Here is a 23210-nt window from a genome sequence, read left to right as displayed (position 1 = left end):
GAAGCTGAAGGTGGCAGCAGTGAACATCAGCTTCTTCGTCCAACTCTTTCCTCTTCCTCCGTTTACTCCTACTGATTTCTACATTTCCATCAATTTCAGTGCGCTCTGGTTCAAATTGAAAAGGCTTAACAACATTATGCATTGCTGTTTTGGCTTGCATAATCCAACCAAGCATACATCATTTACCCAGAATGCATTGCAGCATAAACAACATGCGGCATTGATGCGACCATGTTTTATTAAAATAGATAATAACCCATCAGTCTGCAGTATTATTACTGTATTGTTTTTGCATCTAAAATAAATGTTTCTCAAATAAAATCCTTGGTTAAAAGTAATTGCGGATCCCTTTAAATTTTTTTAATTAATCACAAGGTAGTCCACAAGAGAATTCATGCATTAACATACATATACCGCTGACATTTAGAATATACATTATGCAGAGAGAGCTCCCTGTTACTAAAGAAGTCCTAAAGAAGATTATTGTGCAAGTGGTTTCCATGTACCGCCAGAACCGCATCCCGCAGTCTTGCTGACATTCACCAACACGTGCACGGCAGCTCGCGCGCCCGGGCTCCACAGCAGCAGCAACGGCAGCAGCGTTGTCCCGCACAACACGAGCAAACGGCGTCCAGCACGGGACAGACCCCGCACCCTCTCACTGCAGCATGGCAACAGAGGTAAGGGATTTCCTGCTGCTTCTGTTAGTATTCCCTCAAAGACTCCATTGCTACCCATTCTTATTTTTATCCCGGCAAGTGCAGGTGGGGGGATGCGTTGCTGCAAACTGAATCAGATGCATGTGTGTCCCGAATGTGCTGAACACCTGATTGAATATTCGACTGATTCTGGAACACAGGAGAGGGTCGTTTATTTATTTAGTTGTTCTTGTTCTTTTATTTATATTCCCTCGTTAATATCTGCTAACATGTTGGAATTTGCTCGCATTTTACGTTTCTTTCTTTCTTTTTTTTTTTACTACAACTCAGATGCAAATATTTATTGAGTAGTTATTTATGGAGACTGTTGATTCAGAATGTGATTGCACTGTTTATGAAAATGACTATTATGATGATATTTAGCATCAGGGACATACAAATCCTCGTCTTACCTTCATCTACATCATGGTTTTACTCACCTTTACAAGACTTAATAAATATTTTTAGCTAAAGTGTATCCTTTTGACACAGTTCAGAGCCTAGCAAAACAGATTTCTACCCTGAACACTTTTTGGATGAATCTTCTTTCATTGTAGTTTTGTATGACTTGCAAATCTAATTCAAGATGAACAACAATGTCCTTGTTCATGCTGTGACTAATAGTACAACTAGTTGCCTCATTCAGGAGTTGCGGATTTATTTTTAGATCCAGTAATGTCTGGTAGCTCTTGGGCCAGCAGCACATCTTCCTCCCCTCTCTGTGCCCTTGGTAATGTCACCATAATGCTGAAGACATTGCTGGCTGAGTTATCATGGTGATGATCTCACAAGAGGATGCAGCTATTACTTTGTATGGTAGGAAGAGCACACTCATCCACTCACTGATGTGCCTGTGGGTTAATTTATGCAAGCATGTCCGGTACATGTGGGTATTGGAAATGTATGTATACCAGAATTGCCCCAATTTATTGATCAGTGAAAATAGTAAATTAAGCACACTAAAAATAAAGCTAAAGTTGAGAAGAAACCAAGGAACTGTTTTTTTCTTAGGTTTTAGCTATTTTATTGTCTGGTGTTCTGTTGCAAATCCCATAATTTTCTTAGAAACACATGTGCGTGCACGCAAACACATTTTTTAGTCCATGATCTTTCATTAATCCAGAATATAAATAATTTGATTTGACTGATGCAGTTTAAAACCATAAATACCAAACTCTGAGATGAGTATGCATGTTTACAATCCTTCCATTATGTTTGTTGCATGAAAAGTCAACAATCATTGGATAAGGTTATTGAATATCAGTGGGCTCACTCTGTGTCTACATATGTATCGCCTAATATTATTACATCCAGATCCTGATCCCAGTCGGTAGCTTCGCTTTGGCTTGGGACCTGGACTGTTTGGGAATAAGAGTAGACTGGCAGAAAGAGCCCGGCTAAAACAATATTCCACCTTTTCCAAAATAAACAAAAAAGAGATTTCTTCCTCTGGCTTTGGTCTCACAGTTGTTAATCTATCATTTCAATCTTTTTCAGAAGTTCATAGACCCTGGGGTGAACAGGAGGCCACTTACACTTACAGAGTTAAGAAAGTCTGAAAAAAGAGCACTCGTTGTGAAAAAAAATGCTGTGAGAGATAAAAATGAAATGTCTAATGTTGAATGCATTTACTCTGCATACCCTTATTGTTTGAGTATGTGTGTCGTGTGCCTACTGGCACCACTCACCCATATTGCAGCTGTGTGCTCATTGAATCAAAATGACTAAACTAGGGAACATGTGATGTTAGTGAGAACTACACAAAGCTAAAATGCAAGAACAAGGAGGAGACGTCATTAGAGTGGAAAAAAGCGACAAAGAAAATGTTACCTCTTCATTTTGATCAGTTCTCTGCCAGAGGCTTTCTCTTTTCTTTTTGCATGTGTCATTTTTTTAAGCTTCCCCAAGAGTTTTTTCTGATGACAGTTTTGTCCTTTTGTAAAATGCAGTTTTAATGGCTTACCCTGCACTTCTACAAAATGTCAACACATTTTACGTGAATTCATTTTTTATTTTTATTTGACGTTAATTATGTAACTTTCTTACGCAATGCCAAAGGAAAGGAAATGATTCTAATTTCTGTGGCAAATGGGAAGACATTTGTAGAAACTTTTAGGAGTTGCACAATTGAATGCATGGCATGAAGGCCACTTATGTTGAAGTGGACTTCTTTCACAATTCCCTTCAGTGAATTGACTGGTGGGTCACTTTGTCACTTCAACCTCCATGCAAAAAGACCCTCAGGCTGGGCAACGGTGCCCCAGGTTTTTTAAGCTCCTCATTCTTTTTCACTCACTCCAGCATTCTTCTGTTAGCCACAATTGTTTCCCCTGTGACTCTGGCCATCTACTTGCCTTTGTTAGTTTAGTTCCCTTTGGTTTGTTTTCTTTATTAAAAAACACTTGCATGTGTACAAAACTATCTCTACACCTGGGTTTTTTGAAAACCTAATGATGAAATTTTATTTCTTGAGGTATTTCTTGTGGTAGCGTTCTTCTGTTCCCAGTCTCTACTCTTATGTTTTTGAAAATTTAAACCCTATAAGAAGGATATTTATTTCAACAACTGAAATGAAAATGGAAAACACACAAAAAATATATAGCTTTTACTCAGGAGACAACTTTGTTTGTAAAATAGTTTTTGATAATTTTTTGTTATGCAATATCTTCATTTTCAGTGAAATTGAAACAGGTTTTTATTAGCTGTATGTCATAATTGTCAAAATAAAGAGCAATCAAATATAAATATGTGATGTTATTTGTGTAGTGAATTTATGAATTTCACATTTTTAATTGACTTGCTGAAATAAGTAAATTTTTAGTGGTATTCCAATTTGTTTGGCTGTGCCAGTGCCTTTTAAATGTCTAAATCAGGGATCTTGAAACCCAGGCCTTGAATAATCAGGTCATTTGGACTCTGGAGAACATGACCGCATACTGAGGAGGTAATTTCTTCATTTACTTCAGGTATGTTGGACCAGGGGCACATCTAAAACTGTCAGGACACTGACCTTTGGGGCGTGGCTTTCAGGACCCCTGATCTAAATATTAAATTCCTACTTTCGGGCATTTTTGGAAAGACTTAATACTCCCTATTACGTTTTTTTCCTCGTTAGTGTTTAGTAACTATTAAATCAGTTCTAGCCATCCTTTGATGTTTTGGTGATTTATATTTAAACAGTACATTATTTCCCATTCTGGCACTGCAAAACAAAGAACCTATGTAAACATAATGAGGTTGACGTTGGGCCAGCTGATGCTGATTTGAATAAACAAAGCTGTGGCGTGTCTTCATGATTACATCTATTAATAGAATGACTGATGTATCATCATGGCCCAAAGATAGACACTATGTTAGAGTGGCAGAGAAAGCAAAGAAACAGATATTAAAAGCTCTGGGTGTGAGATGATTGTGGCTGTTAGTGGATGAAAATAGAAGCTTAGACTCTATTCCTGGTTGAGATTGATGTTGGCCTTTTCTGTAAAGAGATGAAAGACTGGCTCTGTGCTGTGTCTGCTTACATGGTCTCACTACCTTCCAATAATAACAGACTGCTGTGGCCACCAAAGCTCTGCAAAAGGAGCATGGATTAAAAGTTGGCTAGTTAATTCCGGCAAATGCACAAATGTTTTGCATTCCTGGAGAATATTATATATATAACCTGAAGGACAACCTCATATGGGTTGCTGTATCTTTTTAATACTTTCTTTTTGATTCTCTCTGTCTCCTTCCTTTTTCCCAACTCTACTTGCATACTTTTTCTGTATTACTAATTGCCAACCTCTTGGGAGAAGTAATTTAGATCAGCATGAGACAAGTTTACTGTGCCTGTTTTGATGTAAAACATAGCAGTTACTAGCAAAGTGCTGCAAAGAGCAGTATATCTGGGTGCTGTAATTGAAACTGCGTCTGTCGTAGCTCAAGGAATAGTCAGTGTGCCATTGCAAGCCTACACTGCTGTTAAAACATGAGATTCTCACATTTGGGCCATTACCATTAGTTAATTAAAAGCTGCCAAGATGATTTCACATCACTTTATTGGCATTTATAATAAAAATCTCTGTAGAATTGACTTGCCAGAAAATACAGATGAACGACCAAAATAGAAAAAAGTGAATTTTTCTTTTTCAAATTCTATATATATATATATCCCTTTTTGTGTTTTTGGGTTGTTCCTGAACATTTTAACCAAATTCCTTTCATCTGAGAGTGACAGTTTGGGTCGCAATGTGTAATCTTGGACTCTATTGGTTGTTCCAGCTGGATAATAATACTAAACACATCAAAAGCAGTTAAACACAAGCACATTAAGATTCCTGAATGGCCTCCTCAATGTCTTTAACACTATGGAATTTGTTGACTATGCATAAAACCAAGGAACAAAGTTTTTTTAAATGAAGTATAGCAATTATGCTAAGTAGAATGGTCTCATGTCCCTCTAGAATATGCCTGCTGACTGAAAAGAATGCAGTCAGGATTCAAGCTGCCACCACTAACATTCCCACAAATATTAGTTGGAGTGTATTTGAGTCTGTGTGTCTTAAGTTTTACCCATTGATGAGTTGGAAACAATTCAAAATAAACTCAAATATGTTTACTCAGTTTTTGTTTTTAAGAATCACTTAGGTTGTATGTGTTTCTTTTATCACTCCATGCTGGAAAAAGAACAGCTAAGAATGTATCAGTAAAAACCCCTAAACTATTATGACATTCATGTCTATGATGAACTATTTAACTAGAACTGTTTGCGAATTCGATTGGACTTATCCTTTCCCCCCCCCACTGCTGTGTGTCTTCTAAGTTTCATAACCTCCAGGAGATGCAGCACACTGCATCGCTGGTAACAAAGGTGTTCATACAACGAGACTACAGCGAAGGAACTGTGTGCCGATTCCAGACCAAGTTCCCCACAGAGCTCGACAACAGGGTAAGAACTACAACGAAGCATTGTGAAACAACTGCAACATGTTGCAGCTTAAAATTAAGTCCTTTTAGTGTAATAAGCAAATATGCCTATTGAACTAATCTGCTTTTCTGCCCATGCTTTTTCACTTCAGATTATACAAGCTTTAAGAGTGTGATAATTCTTATCAAAAAAATTACATTTTGGCTTGAGTAAAATGCAGCAGGCATGTTTAACATGTTTCTCAATAGGTGCACAGCTTGTTTATGCTGTTGTGGGAGAGCTAAATATACTTGTGTTCCCAGTCTGCCATATCTGTACCACTCATTACTTTCTATCCTTGTTTGTGTTTATTAGATAGAGAGAGTGCTGCTTGAGCAGACAGTAAAGACCCTGAACTCTTATTATGTGGAGGCTGAGAAAGTTGGCGGTCAGTCATACCTGGAAGGATGCCTGGCTTGTGCTACAGCATACATCGTCTTCCTCTGCATGGAAACACGCTATGAGAAGGTAAGAAGTCTAAAATGTCCTCACCTGTTGACTTGAGATATTCCTGTGAAAAGACAAAAGATTTAAACTTCTTTCTTATCTGTAAAGTGTGTATTATTAACAATCTTAAAATCTTAAAACTTACATGCACGGCAAGAGACTGAAATCAATAATTTTGTTAAAATGCAATGTTTTCAGAAATGGTGCCAGACCTGACATTTATTAAGTATTGGACACCAACATAGGCCCTGTGTCTGTACCCTGGTAGCTTGAAGCGGTTGTGAAAAATGGGAAGAGGCTTTTAACAACACTAAGTTAATGATGTAGATGTTTAAAAAAAATCGAGAATTGTGGTAGAGTAATATAAACATATCTAAGTTCTGACCCACTGTCATCTAATTGTTAAGGTGATAGTAATCAACAGTCTGTTGTACCATGCTTAATTTTAAAAGGTTAAAGATAAAACTTTCAGAATCAGCACGTAATTGTATTTGTTTAGTATTAAACTCATAAGTCATATGAAAATGCTGGTTGGTTTAGCAATTTAGAAGTTAATGTTTAAAAACAGACAGAAAGGCATTTGGTTTGGTTTTGGCAGCTTTCTAAAACCCAGTAGTTTTTAAATCTCACTCCAGTGGGAAACAGGCAGAATCCAGGAGATAAAATCAGCTCTTTAAAGCCTTCCACTACTTCTTACATCCTGTTCTGAAGGCCACACATGAGTGGCACCGGGTAAAGCACGGCACGCCATCTGTAAGACAGTTTTACTTAGCACAGGCAAGATGTCCGTCTTCAGAAAGGACAGGTGGCTCAACCTGTTCATGACTGTATTGCCTCTTGTTAGTCGCTGAGATGGAACAAGAGCACACACGCATGCATACTGCAATCGCACACACAAGCAGAGTGAGCTTGATTAATCCTCTTTGTCGTTTTCTGTGAACTTGCCAATGCGTCAGATGAGATTGGAGTGGCGTGAAGTTCCAGCATGTCTTTCTGTTCTGATCTCTGTCCCACACAACATTCATCTCCCTCATCTTGTTGCATTTTGTAAACATTGCTTTATCAAAGCAATGTTTGATAAAGCAATGGTACTGGGAGATTGACCAAGGCCCACAAAGCAGGTTTATTGCTACGTTGAAGCCATGCAGAAATGGCCTGGTCTGACTCACCTTTCATCTTCCTGTCAGGTGGAACCGCTCCATTGAGAGGCTCAGATGTTATCGGCTCCACATGAGAGTTGTTTATTTACCTGTTTAAACTTTATGAATACCTCTATGACTGACGACGATAAAATATACCCACCCAGGTTGAAGCTGAGTGTGCATATTCACGTGTGCCACACAACCGTGGTTTTCCAATCTTCTTAGCGGACTTTCAGAAGGCACTGATTGTTCCCTGCGTGTCGGAACAAGCATCAAAAACTCCCTCACACAGACTCTTCATTGTACAGTACATCTCCTATTTCTATTCCTCTTTGCTGACAAGAACATGGCTCAAAATGCAGCAGTAGATTTACCACGATACAAGTTCAGAATTTGTACGAAAAACACAAAGAAGTTTCTACATGCAACTTAAAAGAGGAGGACTACTTCTGTATAGTGTGTGTACAGTCTTCCCAGAGCAGCTGACACAATCATGCCAGCAAAGCAGTGACACAGTTAGAATAAGGATACTTGAATGTCAAATTTTGAAAGTAGAGAGGGTTGAGTTTTTCCCAGGGTTTACTAGATGTATGATTGGCTTTTTCCTTTGAACACATTTAAACAGTTTTTGTCATTATTTATTTATTTGCAGACTACTACCTTTTAGGATATTCAGTGCAGTTGATTTTATGATGTAAATATTTTATGCCATTTTTTCCAGTTTCTAATATGATCTTGTTTAGTTTCCACTATTTAGTTAAATCCATAATGTGTTTGAGTGTGTGTGTGAATGGGTGAGTGACTGCAGCTATACAAGTACAAAGTCATTTACCATTCACCATTTAAACTTCTCTCATTTTAAGGTTTAAAGTAATCTTTATTTTACTAACATGTTTCTTCTAACTAGAAGTAAAATCAACATTTTGGATCAGCACAGCTAGAATCCTGATTTCAATCTCGATGAGATTTTGTAGAGTGGACAAAAGATTAGGGCGATGACAACCAGAGAGAAAGCAACCTTCCACGGCTTTGAGCTCATGCCAGAAAAGTAGCTGATTTTTAAGTATGATGTCTCCAACCCAATCAAAAGGTGGAAAAATATTTTCAGATTGTAAGGCAGGATAAAATGCAGTGCACCCGTGCACAAAGTGGATTACTTGTCAGTAGCACTAAAAGTCATTTCCCATTGATTGTGCATGACAAGATGACATAATTGTGTTTTCTATGTTGTGTTTGTGTTTGTCCTTTAAATCCGAACTCAACAATGACCCATGTTCCCCATATCAAAAGAAAGCACTGATCACATTTTCAAGTCAAGTGGAGTCCCAGATCTGCTTATTAAAGCCTGTAAACAGCTGAATGTTTAGAAAAGTGGTATTCTAAAAAAGATTTGCTGACTTTATTATTCTTATAGCAGTGATCCTAATAAACGCAAGGCTGAGCTGAATGAAGTGCATCTGAGTGACATAATTAGAGTGTATTTTAGAGTTGCATGGCATGTCTGCATTGCTGGGACCCACACAGGCATGTCTGATGTACTTCTGAGGAGCTGTTCTAATCAAGCCTTTAGTTTATATCTGTTAATTTAGCATGACTGTTCAATTCTTTGGAGCAACCTATCAGCAACAAACATAGACTACAAAGGTTATCCGCAACTGTTTTTTTGTGTACAGACATGCTAGTTTAAATTTGTATGTCGAGGCATAGCCTGAAGTGCACAGTTTCCTCCCCACTGCTTTGTGGTTATTGCACAGTTGCTGCAAAACTAATGGGTGGGTTCATTGCCAATACAATGTCAATAAACTAGCCACTTTACTTTTTAGAAAGTTTGCCCTGATGGTTAGCCAAGGCATAACATTTGGCCTGAGAGAGTCATCTGTTCCATTTGGAGTCATGGCTTCAAGATGGAAATTTTCAGAAAGAGAAAGGAGCTCCTCAGTTTTAGCAATTCAGTTTACAGTCATGCTTAGCATGAGTGGTTAGGAATATGCTAAAAAAAATACTGATATACTTAAACTATAATAGGATTATTTTAAGTTTGTGTTATAATTCTCTGGAATAAAAGACTCAAGGATATGCATTTGCTACAAGATGAACAAATTTCTTCCATTTTCATATTTTCCTCTTGAGACAAAACATAGCAGGAGATTAAATGGCTAAATCCAATCTCATGGTTGATCTCTCGACTATTCATGGCCATTACATGTTACATAAAGTACCCTCTAAAAAGTAATATGCAGGTATTAGCCCCCAGTTAGTGCAGCTGTTAGATGATCTTCTGTAAAACTGTGCGTTTAGCTTTTGCATCCAAAGAACTTTGGATGTTTCTAATGAAATCTGGATTAAAACCAGATGTATGTCAGTCCTCCTCTAAAATCTCTTCAACCACCTTTTATTTCAGGTCTTGAAGAAGATATCAGGCTACATCCAGGAGCAGAATGAGAAGATCTACGCTCCGAGAGGTCTGCTGCTCACAGACCCCATAGAGAGAGGAATGAGGGTTGTATCCTTCATTCAGCTGCTGCTATACTTTCTGAGAACAATAAACAAAAGTGTATAATGGTCTAGATCATAGATTGGCAATTGGAGAGACTGGCTGTTACCAAAACAGTTGCTAGAGATGGATGCCTGGACATAAGAAAAGCATAATTTGTACATTTTGAATAAATCTTTAATTCTAGTTCTCCATGGTACCTGTTCGACATCTCCTTGTTTCCAGGAATAAATCTAACACATGGCAGCTTTGAAGAGGTTTGCTAAAAGGAAATTCTGAAAGCAGAAACTAATTAAAAGCCAAGAGCTAACAAAATGAGCAAGCAGACGTCATGGAAAGTCTTATTTTTACAAATGAGCCAAGCACTTTTACTGTTCTATAGTGACAGTTTTCTAAATGTCTTTGTGCGGTTCATGGCACTGCTGGGTTTTTTATTGTCTTCCTGACTGACCCCAGAACAGGCAACAGGAGAAAGAAAAATGTGTCCAACAGACCATCACACTAGCTTGCTGTAGAATGACTTTCTGAAAAATGAGACTAAGAGTCAAAGAGCAAAGTTTTACCAATGTAGCTGGTGCTGTCCTAAAACTACAAATAAATGCTGAAGACCATTTTACAGTAAGTGAATCCCGTAACGTTTAATTTACCCATCAGTTCTTCTACTTATTCATAAGGAAGTCCCAGGCCTCCCATGCCACAGTAACATACTGTGCTTATTCTTAGGGATCCAGACATCTTCACAGACCAGAAAGGAAATATAGGCCTTACAGTGGGAAGCATCATGCTTTCATTTGAATCACATGCCTGAACAACCTCAACTGCCTCTTTTCCTTGCAGAGCAGCATTGGCTTTACTTTAATCTTTCCTTGGATGGCTGAACTACAAACCCGGTTTATGCTGTTCACTGACTGTAGGCAACACGCATTTCCAGCTGGGTCGGTGATCAGTTTACACTACCCGATTGTATCCAGATCAGCCTAAAAAAATTCAAACATGTTTGTTCAACTGCGATCTAGGTCGGTTTGTTCCCCTCACACATTTGCAGACTCCAGTCTTCGCCTCCTCTCACAATGGCAGATTTTTGTGTCAACTTTCCCTGATGATTAACCTCAGCAAGATGCAGGCTGATTCAGACTTTCCTCAACTGGGAATCAGGGGTAACAGTGGTAAAAAAAATAAATAAATAAAATAAAACATGCAGTGTGTCCCCAACATAAGATTGATAAACAGTTGCAGAAAGATGATAATTGACATCATCCTCATTAATTGCCACATTCTCCCCCCCATGTGATTTTGTTTAGCAGGGTTCTCTCTCTGTTCGGTAAAGTAGGAACCTCACAGGTAAAGCACCACTTCTATTGTGCAGAAAGCTTTGACATGGCAATATCCATAGCTGTTATTGGGGATTGCAGAATGATATGGCTTTAGGACATCCCTTTTCGTGCTCCTCTCTTGTGTGTTCTTCTTTATCTGTGTGATCCTTGACACTCATTGTGTCCCCAGCTGGAGATCAGCGTGTTTGAGGACCGGGGCTCAAGCGGCTCTAGTCCCAGCAGCAGCATGTCATCGTGCAGCACTGCTCGGTGACTGGAGGAGCAGCACCAGGCTTACGGGTACCACCACAGAGGCAGCGGGACACTCACCAACATCCGCATGTTGAAACATGAGAGCACCAGGTTCTAAAGACGAGCAGAAAGACGAAAAATCCAAGGAGGTGATCCACAAGATTTACACACTCTTCCTGTTGAGACCTTCCACTAACCACCATTGGAGAAGGATCTGGCTTGTATAAAAGCTGTGGCTACTTAAAATAATCAACCTAACTCCAACAAAACCCACATATCAGCTTGTGACAAAATGCAAAATCCATTGTCTAAGAAGATAAAACTTTTACTTTTGAAAAGAAGTGAATCATTTTTGTTCCATTTCGTCATGTATGTTTTATGTCCTAACTTTGTCTGCAGGCTGACATGAGTTTAGGCCTGTCATCAGTCCATGACTAGTATCATTTCACTGTCATTATTATTCTGTGCTCATTTATAGTCAGGGTATTCGAAAGTCTTTCCAGCAGCACCAGCATCTAAAATGAGGATAACTTACTGAGCCCCAGGAGACACTGTGTTCTTCATTTGTTTCAGGTAGTTTAGGTCAAGTCGCTTTGAATGGTGGCAAATTGGGCTTACCTAAGCCCAAGGCTTTGTTCAGAGGTATTTGGCATAAATGTCAAACTAAGAACAGTCTGATTTATTTATCTTTCTTATTCATCAGAGTGGATTAGGTGATCTGCATCACAGCTGCAGGCCATATATGCAGACATATTCACATACCATGCCCAAGCATTAGATATACAGTATATACAGTGAAGGGGACATGTAGTATATACAATGAGACACATACGTGTGCAGCATGTGCTTATGCTTCTCTGCCCACACTGAGATTATTCTAGAGTTTGGATATGAAAAAGCCAGGAAATATGGTTTCAGCTCTCTGGGAACATATTCAGAGGTTTGGAAATTTTTTTTTTTCTTTCTCTCTGGATAATAGTTTTGATGTCTGGCAGTGTTTATGATTTTGAATTCACTTGCAGTCTAGTGTGAGATGAAAGCTTGCAGATCTTAACACTGTCAAAAACCCTTTTCCCTAAACATACTTAATGGCTTCCTAATAAAGCTGAAAGAGAGTGGGCTGTTATCAGTGAAGCTGGAGACTCTGCAGTCATTAAGCCGAGAAATGTGTTTCTGTTTGAGGGCTGGAGCTCGCTGGAGAATCGGCCCACACAGAGTTAAAGAACTAAACCTTATGTGGCCTGTGTTCACGGCTGTTATGTAGATGCAGATTGTGTTAATGATTCAAACACAACAAAAAGGCAATATATAAAAAGTCATGGAATGCACTACATCCAACTGGCACACTCAGCGAAGAAGAATTGTGGAAAAAGAAAGTTCTGTCCATTGTAGGGTTTTAAAGTTTAGATAAAATGGATTTGCTTTTTACAATGTTCTAAGATAGTTGGCTTATGGTTTAAAAATTGCACAATCTTTCTGCTGTGGCTTTCATACAGTTTAAAGACCTTAGAATGAACTAAAAATGCTGGAGCAACAAGAGTTTTCCCCAGCTGTTTGCAGCATAGAGTAATGCTGTGATTCCGAGTCTGTCAGCAATTAAGTCTGGTATATATATTATTAAAAACAGAATAATGGAAACATTTAATATTTTGCTCAATAAGGACGATATTTATTTGTGAACCAATTTTAATTTAGCAGTATAATTTGAAATGATTGCTTAAGTGTATGCATCAAAGACAAATAAGGCCAAATAAATAACACAGTTGTTCTTCTGAAAATGTAAAATTTTTCAAGGAGCAATATTACGCTTGTGTTTTTTTAAAGCTAAATAGATCAGCTTTACATTTTTTTAATTAGTTTGTGTAAGACCAAGGTTATCATATCCTTGAAATCTAGTAAACGGTCAGTGTTTTCAAATAATGTAATTCTACTTTCTAGTGTACAAAATTGCATTACAAGGATAACTTTTGTAATTCTCCCTGTAATTTTAAAGGATACATTTTGTTTTCAAATTAGCAGATTTCTACTGTGAAAAGTCAGTGTTTACTTTAGAAAGACCTCCTTTGGACAGTGTAGGTAAATTCTGAACTTTCATTGACTTAATAAAATTTAAAATTTAGCTGCAACACAATTTTAAGGACACCGTTACCTTAAACTCCCTCTCATATGGAAAACCATCAATCATAATTGTATAGCATCATTAAGTGTGACCATAATGTTGCAAATATTTTCATATTGATAGAGTATCAACATAATATTCATTTTGTTTGTCTATGTTTATCATGTTGTGGTTTTTTTTAGTGTTACTTCAGCAGCTGATGCTGTTATCTTTTGTTACTGAATGTTCAACGGTAAACTGACCACTGCAGATCTGTGTTTTAAGTGTTTTAATTTATTTCTGTGAATAGTTTGACATCTTTTAACCCTTGGATAACTGATCTGAACCAGTGAGACATTTATACCACAAGAGTTTAGATGTGCTTGGATTTAGCCTCCTGTGCTTTGTTTTTTGATGCCTTCATGTTTCATATTGGTGGAATGGATGTCCAACCTGGTGCTGATGGACCGACCAATTTAAAAGTGACTTAACACTGCCTAAAGGCACATATAGGAGCTTATTGGACAATGTATATTGAAATGAGTATAAACAGTCTGTGCAGGTATGACTTTGTAGCTTTGATTGTATACATTTGTGAATAGAAGATATTGGATATGTGATACAATAATCCCATTTCACTAGATGTTAGTAATTTGTTTCATATGGTCATTAAGAAAAGGAGCAGTTAAATGCATACGAAGATGTTGGATTGTGTTATTTGCTAGTCATTATTGATTTGTCTATAAATCTGTTGAGAGTTTTGATACAGTAGCTAACAAAGTTGAAAGTAAAAACAAGTTGATGACAATGATTCTCAGGGAAAACTTTTAACAGGCCAAATTTAAAAGGTCTAAAACAAGTGTAGCAACATGGTGATGGCCATGTTACTCAGCTGGTTGCACAAGCTACAATGGAGTCTCTGACTTCAACTCCTCAGCCTATGATTAAGCTTTGCATAGGCCTAGTATTGAGCAATTCATTTTATTTAGATGTTTAGAAACAGGGATTCATCTTAAAGCAGCATGTCAGTGGTTCCTGAGGATTAGAGTTGGAGAATCGTGAGTCTAACATAAAACAATCTATCAGGTTTTTTTTTAATATTAATCTACTGATATATGAAAATCTTCCAGAAAAAGTACTGTTTCCAAGTAGTCTGAAAGTCTTTTTTCTTTTACATATTTAATAATATCCCTGTCCAAAATATAGAGATTAAGAAGTGAGAAAGTTACATGTGTATAATCAGTATTAAATTTGCAAACCAGACAGCCAATCATAAAATGTGATTTCTAAAAACAATGTGATTAGGATTATTTTAAAATGTAAAAAAGATCAACATTTTCAAAGAAATCCTTATTCTTAAGGATTGCTTACTATTCTGCAAGTGCTAAAAAATGATGGGTAGCTCATTTAATAATGTAACCTATTGGTACTTTATTTATCTTGTACTGCATTTATGAGTTGCACACCTTCATTAGGTTGTACACAATCAGTAATAAGAACATATCAAAAGCTTGATGTTCTATAAGAAAAGAAATATTGGGCAGTAACTATGATATGTTCCTGAAAATATCTAACATGATGTGTGCAATATTGGTGCTGAGTTGTTTTGCCTCTGGGGAGACTCATTGTTCTGCACTGATGTTTTATGCTGCATGGTGTGTAAACATCGTAGCAAAGGACAAGACAAATAAAATCCCTCTTAAAAAAGTATTGCAACATGCTGCCAAAAGTTATATATTAATGTTGTTTGTGTGTTAATATTTGATTACTAATAAGTTCATTAAAATAATGTTATGTAAATTTTATAAAAGTTGATTAGACATCCTATCCAGAGATAGGATGTAATTGTCTATAAAGTGTTTGATGAAGCCAGTGAAAACAGGATGGATTGTTGTCAGTATTAAAATAAAATTCATTTTGCTTAGAAGATTGATACAATTTCTGACTCTTGTTAGTTTTATAAACTGATATTTCAGATGTTTCTGAGAAAATCGTGGAAGGAAACCCCCACAAAGAGTGGAAGTTATCTCACCGAAGGCCTGTTGTTAATGTGTTCAATAAAAGAAAAAAAAAATCTATTTTCAATCCATGTATCTTAGCTGCCTTTAACTGGCCTTGTGATCAGTTGGGCCAAAAGCTGTAAAAATTGCAATTGTCCCAAGCCCAAAGGAAACAAGAATGCAAACTTCAGGTTTGGTGGGTGAGAAAGGCATAAAAATGCATAATCGTGGTTCTTTCAGCTCTTACTTTATGGCTAAATCAATGTTCAAGACTCAAACAAGACTTTTATTAAATGGCAACTCAATTCTAATCATCCAGTTCACATAATCACCTCAATTATGGATCCTCAAAATGCAAAAAGTTACTAATACAAATACTTGCCCAAGAGAAAAGGGAAACCAAAGAAAACCAATAAAATTACAATGCTTGTTTGTATTTTTAAAATATGATTTAAGACACATGTGTCAAACTCAAGGCCTGCGCTACGTCATTTTATGTGGCCCTCTAAGCACGGATCACGCATTACTGACGAAAACCTGCACGCTGTTTTGCGGATTTCCTCAGCACAAGAACTAAAACCAGACATGGACGAACTGACCAGGGGAAAACGGTGCCAGACATCCGGCCAGAAAACATTGGTAAGCACGAACAAACTAAATTTAAATAGAATGAATGTAAAACCAAAACTCAGTATACTGGAATATGCATACAGTTTATTGATTTTGCTTGTGTTTTGTGTTTATTTACACAACACAACGCAATGAGGATGTGTGTGAGTTGGTGACAGGGTGAAGAGGGATCAGCTTTGTGTTCAAGGACAGGCAACATCACCTCATTGTTTTGTTCTTATGTGAAATACATGTTCGTTGTGTAATAAATAACAAAAAAGTTTTGTGAATGAAGTTGAGAGTTAATATCAAAACTTGTTTTTATTCTTTGTCTGCTTATCTTTAAAGCAGACAAAGATTAATTTTCCCAGCGAATAAAACTGAAACATCGACAAGCTAACAAGCTAAAGAGCGAAGTTTAGCTGAGCAGTTTAAAAATACTGAGCATATTTTTAATCTGCTCAGTTTAAAAATATTGTAATTTTTAAACTGAACAGTAATTTTACATCCATGCAAACTCAAATGTAATATTTAAAACTTGAATACATAAAATCAGTTATTTAACAATATGAGGTGTTGTTTAATTTATTTTTAACATTGTATTTTCATACATTTATTCTAGGGTTGCCCAAGTCTAGTTTTCCAGACCTATCACTCTGCAACTTTAGATGCGTTCTTTCTCTAACACACCTGGATCATTGACTCATTCATAGGCCTCTACAGAACTGAGTTGCTGCTAATGAGGGAAGTCAACTTTTTGTCTGGGGTATGTTTTAGCAGGGACGCATCTAAAAGTTGCAGTCTGGAGGACTGCACTTGGGCATTCCTGATTTATACCGTCAATGTGGCCCATTGAGGGTGGCCAATATGCTGAAGTGGCCCTTGGTGAAATTGAGTTTGACACCCCTGATTTAAGAGGACCACCAGTCTATAAGACTGGTGGATTTGCAGCATTGATCCCAGGGAAAACAAAAGAAAATATTTACCAATTTCTTTTTATCTTTGTAATCTACCAACAGATGCAGATTAGAATATTAATTTATAATCCAGGTATGTCTTGACTTTGTATGTTGATATCTAACTAAATTAACCAGCTACAGAAAACACATTGAGATGAATGCTGGGATTTAGAACAACACTCCAAAATCAGCATTAGCAGTTTTACATCAACCTTCCGTATATGTGATAATGTTTCTTAGGGAATAGTTTTGCAGTGACAGCAGTCCAGAATTTGTCAGTGTTTGTGTGTATGTGTGTGTATGTGTTTATTTTTACAGAAGCTTTATAGTAGATCCAGCAGAGCCTTCTCATAAAACCTAGAAGTCAGTGATAATGTCCTGTTAATTCAGCTGAGTTCAGATCACAGCTGAGCAGAGGGGAGGAGTTGTGAGAGTTTGCTGCTATTTCTCAAAGACACGAAAGAAGTGATGGAACATCTCATCACCTGTGATCAAAGGTCACTCACATTAACAAGCTATTCTCTACTTCAGGACAGTCTTTCTTTCTCCCTGCTCGACTTCTTCTAACCTTACATTTTGCTCAGACCAGGGTTCTCCAACCTGTGGCTCCAGAGCCATTAAGATCTTTAAAAATAACTCGTAAAACCAGGGGCTAAAAATTGTAATGAACCAACTAATATATATTTTTTTAAATATAGATGTAATAATAATAAATGTTTGAGATTTTTTTCTTTTTAGGTTTTCTCAGGGAATAATAGAATTTCCCCAAAATAATGACACTATAAGTATAACTTTTAGATCTAATTTTCTTTTTATTAGGTTGGAAACTATGTGCTGGTTTTTTGTTTTGTTTTGTTTTTAGATGATTTTCCACAAATGTCATCAATCTATTAAACCTAATGTATGATTTTAAAAAATATATCTTTTTATTTAAAAACCTACAAATAGCAATAAAATTGGGGTTCTTTGGGAAAGAATTACAGTTTTTCTACAGACAATATTGATAAAAAATGTATATCTTGTCCTTTTTTGAAAAAGCCATCCAACATTTACCTCTGAACAAGTTTTGCTTAGCTGAACTGACGACAAAAATGGCTCTTTGGATCATAAAGGTCACAACCACCTCTCTTAGACAGTACCAAAGTTTCCATGTTTTCAACATTTGTTGCTCTCTGGCTGGACAACACTGTTCCTTTCTGCTCTACTTTCCTGTTCTTTTAGTGCTTGTTTTCTCAACAGAAAGGAAGTTGACAACTTAACCTTCACAGTTGTTTGTTTTTTGAGTCACGGAGAAGAAAAGTCACTTCTTGCTCTTGCATTAATGCACTTAAATGCTTATTCTTTCTGAAGACAGAAAACCCATATACAGCCAGTGATTCTGCTTTCCAGAAATAATGGACCATGCAGCAATCTGGAAAATATCTGTGTGCACTTGCATGTAAAACAGAGTCTCTCGGAACAAGATCTTTTCATTACAGAAAACTCTTTGTCTCCACCCGGTATTCTCCCAGTGACATGTGTTGATGACTTCATTTACAAATAAATGCTAATGTATTTAGTTTACCATGGCAAAGCCCCAGGACAACATTTATCCAATAAATGTTAAAGGTTTTGTTTATACTGCTTTTTTTACAAAAAAAATCGAAAATTGTATATTTGTATGAATCCAGTGCAAACAATTTCCGTAAAACATACTGTAATTATTGAAACGGAAAGGATGCAACAAGCTCCACAGTCTGTGAAGAAAAGTCTTGAATATGTATGTTTTGAACACTTTTCTGTAAATACAGCTGAAGTGTCTTGCTTTTAGCCTGGGCACAGACAAAATATGCAAAGGCAATACCAGACAGCCATCTGCTAAACTGCTTTTCTGTGTTGGCTTTGGCGTGAATATAAGCACATTTTAAATGACCTCAGTGTGATTGACAGTTGTTGTGGTTGCTGCTGGATCTTCCAGAAATCCGGCCTTTCCTACATAAAATGTAATGACGACCATCAAAGCCCGGAAATATGTGGCTCCAATTAAAACGTCACTTCAGATCACGCTGACTCATAGTGCGTCACTCTTCTCAGATCTACTGCATGAACTATAAGACAATCAATTGTTGCAGTAGTCGTTGAGTCTGTCAGTTTTGTAAATGGATCAAAGAGTTGGTTTAGCAGAGGCTGATAAAAGGCTGACAGAGGAAGATATGACTGATTTGAAGACTGTCTGTTTTATTTAGCTAACACCAAATTTAGGACCAAAAGAAGTAATAAGAAAACATTCACAAATGGAGGAATTCACCTCATCAGCATTATCCAGTAAAGAGCCTTTCAGGGGTCATCTAGAAGAAAGAACAAATACATAACACAATGCAATACTTAAAAGAAAAGAAAGGCTACACAGTTTCTTCCTGCGAGTGCACTGAGTTTTAATTTACATTAAATCACTTTTTAATAGAAAAATGACTCAAATAAGACACAAGTTGAATTTAAATGTGGTTATGCTTGTTTTCCTCCTCACATGAAACTTTTAACATTTGCTCTTAGTTCTTCCACGACAAGCACATCCTACCACAGAAACTAATGTCCGATCAACAACCCATTGAATTTTGACCACAAATTTTGGCAAATTTACGTTTTGATTTTATGAATGGACACTTCTGTTTGGATCAAATATTTCAGTCAATATCGCTCTCGGATTACAACGCATGTAGCAAACAACGGTTTTTGCATCTTTCTTTGATTTTCTGAATGTAAAGGTGAAACAAGTCAAAAAATGCAGTTTCCTGAATACACTGTTAAAATATACCTTTGTTAAATATGCTGCTAAAAGTCAACTTTAGGAAACCACAGGACACCTCAAGGGAGGGAGCTGAAATTTTTAAATTAAAAATAAACGTTGCCAAAAACAAGAAACTGCTAACTTAGAGAGCCCTTCAAGCACCATTTTAGGTCTCTATCACAAATAAAGCACCGTTAGTTTGACTTTAGCTTTTTTTTTTCAGAAGAATGTGGTATTTTTATTGAAGGAAAGGAAAGTCTGTTATGTTTATACTATGGATGAACTTGTTCTAACCAGAAAACACATAAAAGCTATCTTCTTCTACATTTTCAAATACACGACTATGTTACAATTCCTATCATGAAAAAAGACACAGCAATGTATCTCTAGCCTATTTACCTCCTATCTCATAAATTGGTAACGGCAGAAAAGGAAAGAAGGCAGTAGAAAGCGTTGTTAGAAACAAGTTTTCAATGTTGAAACTCGTCCATTTAGGTCATTTTGTAACATTAGTCTGCATTAACAAAGCAAAACAAAGTAGAACTCGGATGCTGGTGGTGGGCTACATCCAGGGTTAGAACATAGGGTTGGATCACAGGACAGACTTTGGTGTGTTGTTCTTGGCCTTCCCAGAACCCGGCAAAACCTCTAAGATAAAGAGCAGCTTCCAATGTAAATGACATAGCTCATTCCAAGCTAATGAAAACAAGATGTTACTCTCTTTATGAGAAACCCCCCCCCAAAAAACATGAATTTTACATTTACAAAATCCCACTTAATAAAGCAAATGTGAAATATCACATAGTAAAATGTGGCATGTGTGAAATACATGTACATGGGTTTACATGGGGTGTGCATGTACAATGTGCACCGCAGTTGTTACTCTGCTGGCTGAACAAGAAAGAAAGGAACAAAGGCAGGAAGAAAGAAAGAAATAAACCCCCAGGACCAGAAATCGATATACACTCAGAAAAATTAGGCTCCCCAGGAAGAAAGGCTTCCTTTGCCTGGAGTCTGTCAAATAACTTGTTTAAATCAGGGGAGTAGAACTTGTTAAGTGATGTTACTTTATGTGACTTTGAACAAAGAATTTATACAATCAGATTAGCAGGATCTGAGTGCTAGATTTCAAATCTGGAACATTTGTTCACATATTGTTTGATAAAAACTTAAACATTTATACCATGTGAAATTTGTTCTCATTTGCACATTTGTCATGTTGCACATTTGACTATAATCAGTTTTATCTGTACGTCTCTTATGTACAGGTTTAGAACTTAATTTTAAAGAAACAATGGTCTGACGTTCTCTGCAAGACCGTGGTGTTTTAAGAGTCTTGCTGTAAATAGAAGAAAAATTATAACAGTTTGTTATATCCGTTTATCTTCTTTTCCGAAAAAATACGAGCCAAAAATAAAGAGTTATGAACTTCCTCAAAGATGCGTTCCATGTGATGCCACTCATGCTTACGAGGTAACGGAAAACGTTTTATCAGTCATATCAGTGACTTATTCCTGTATTCAGACACACTTAAATTACTCTGATAAGCTTAAATCAAATTACATTCTCTGGCAGCAAGAAGCAAGGAAGAAAAGATGTATTTGATCTAAGGTTGCGGTAACCCTTAGTGAACCCTCAGGCCAGCATTAGCATAGTTTGTGTAAAGGACCTCAAAGATGGCTTGACTTACTTATATCAGGGGTAAAAAGATGCATATAACAGATGCAGCAGAGAGGAAATGACAACTGCAGATCATACTCCAACACCGTTTGGACAGTGTTTTCTTGGCACTCTTTCTTTCTCCTATTTTCCACTTAGAAAGGCTTTCTCGTCATTTCCATTCCCATCAGATCCCGCATCATTTTCTGCGAATTGTGCATTAACTTCACATGAGTAACCTCTTTTTGATGAAGATTTTGTGGCTGCTGATTTGAGGCAGAAAAATATGGTTCTGGGTCACACCAGTTCACATACATACACACCCACTGGCGAGGCCATAAGAAGCTGGGCTGCCGAACATGCTACAGCATCCCATTTATAGGTGGCTGATGGGAAATGCTGGAAATAACACACACAAAAAGTAAGTTATTTAATAACTTAGGATGAAACATTTATATAAGAAATTTTAGAATTCAGAAAATTTGGGTTTGTAATGTTTTGCTATATCGGGTGTCAAGTAAAACATCAGCTTCTATGCACCACAAATCTGGAACAAACTTCCAGAAAAGTGTAAAACAGCTGAAACACTGACTTCCTTTAAAACCCACCTGTTTAGAGTTGTATTTGAAACGTAATCAATTACGAATTTAATGATGGCACTTGACTTAATGTAAGGTTTTGATTGTTGATTCTATATTGCATGACTTTATGTTTTTGTGTTTGTTGTGATGTAAAGCACTTTGAAATGCCTTGCTGCTGAAAAGTGCTGTATAAATAAAATTTGATTGATTGATTAAAACAACTCCCGTAGGCAGGAACCTGGTAACGCAGAAGTCAGTGTTGATTTCCAAAGATAACTACATTTATCCCTTATGTTACCTTAGAGATGCTATGGCAACCCCATGTGTTCCCATGGTTATGCCATTACTTTGCCATAATTCACATTGAATTTCAGGTTTTATTTTAAATACAAGGACATCTCAGAACAAACAGTTGGGGAATCATGGATGTAAACCTGCACTGCTACTCATTATGACAAACACATCACCCTCCCTACCCAGGTATAGTTCATAGATAAAACCTGTATTTTTCTTCTCCCACCTAAAATACTGGTTTCCTGCTAAAAACAAGTTGTTAGTAAAACTTTGTAGAATATATTATATTTATTAATTTTCTTCAAGTTCAACCAAGTCTCTCGCACTGGACTCAAATCTGTGAACTGACAATATATGAATTCTGAGACGCTCTCTGGGTTTAGAACCCACAAAAACATTGTACACATTTCATTTAGTTTTAGATGATAGATTTACATGCAGTAAGGACTCAGATCATTTTCTGCACTGTAACATCTGCAGCACATTTTTGCATCAGCTAAGTCTCAACAAACAAGTGATTTCAAAAGACATTTAAGATAAAATTAACAAATTGGAATCACACAGCCAGCTGAAGTAATGAGAGCTATCATGATTTTTATGGAAAGAAAAGCCCTGCAGTAATGTTGGAACACGTTCAGCTGTGTCCTTCCAACGCATTTAGCTGACCCATCCTGCAAAATGGAAGATTACATTTCATTTCTCGGTCATGAAACCGAGTCCGTCCATGGGGAAAAAAAAAGAGAAAAAAAATTTCCTTTCTTCCTGACTCTAAAGTTTCACCTTAGCAGCAGCCTCTGGTCAACTGTCCAACAAATATTTCAGTGAAAACATATTAAAATATTTGACTTAAGTGGACATGGTCTTCTGAACCTTCATAAACTATCCACAGACTCTTTGGCGACCGCAGAAAGCAAACCACCAATGTGAAAATGGACTGAACAAAGAGCCGGAG

General features: G+C 37.0%; 1 protein-coding gene across 1 annotated transcript; it reads left to right on the top strand.

The window, feature by feature from the left end:
• The first annotated feature begins 333 nt into the window (after positions 1–333).
• On the top strand, positions 334–15318 carry golga7bb (golgin A7 family, member Bb). Its single transcript, XM_032553936.1, has 5 exons — positions 334–680; positions 5500–5625; positions 5959–6111; positions 9634–9735; positions 11230–15318. The coding sequence occupies exons 1-5, from the start codon at positions 669–671 to the stop codon at positions 11311–11313; spliced, it is 477 nt and encodes a 158-aa protein (XP_032409827.1). The 5' UTR covers positions 334–668; the 3' UTR covers positions 11314–15318.
• Positions 15319–23210: the final 7892 nt, after the last annotated feature.

This window comes from Xiphophorus hellerii, chromosome 22 (assembly GCF_003331165.1).
Source record: "Xiphophorus hellerii strain 12219 chromosome 22, Xiphophorus_hellerii-4.1, whole genome shotgun sequence".
Lineage (NCBI taxonomy): Eukaryota > Metazoa > Chordata > Actinopteri > Cyprinodontiformes > Poeciliidae > Xiphophorus > Xiphophorus hellerii.
This window is presented reverse-complemented; position numbering and strand designations above follow the sequence as displayed.

Coding starts and splice junctions, on each gene's coding strand:
- golga7bb (XM_032553936.1), top strand. Junction 6,112..9,633: donor TGGAAACACGCTATGAGAAG/GTAAGAAGTCTA, acceptor CTTTTATTTCAG/GTCTTGAAGAAGATATCAGG. Junction 9,736..11,229: donor TAGAGAGAGGAATGAGGGTT/GTATCCTTCATT, acceptor TTGTGTCCCCAG/CTGGAGATCAGCGTGTTTGA.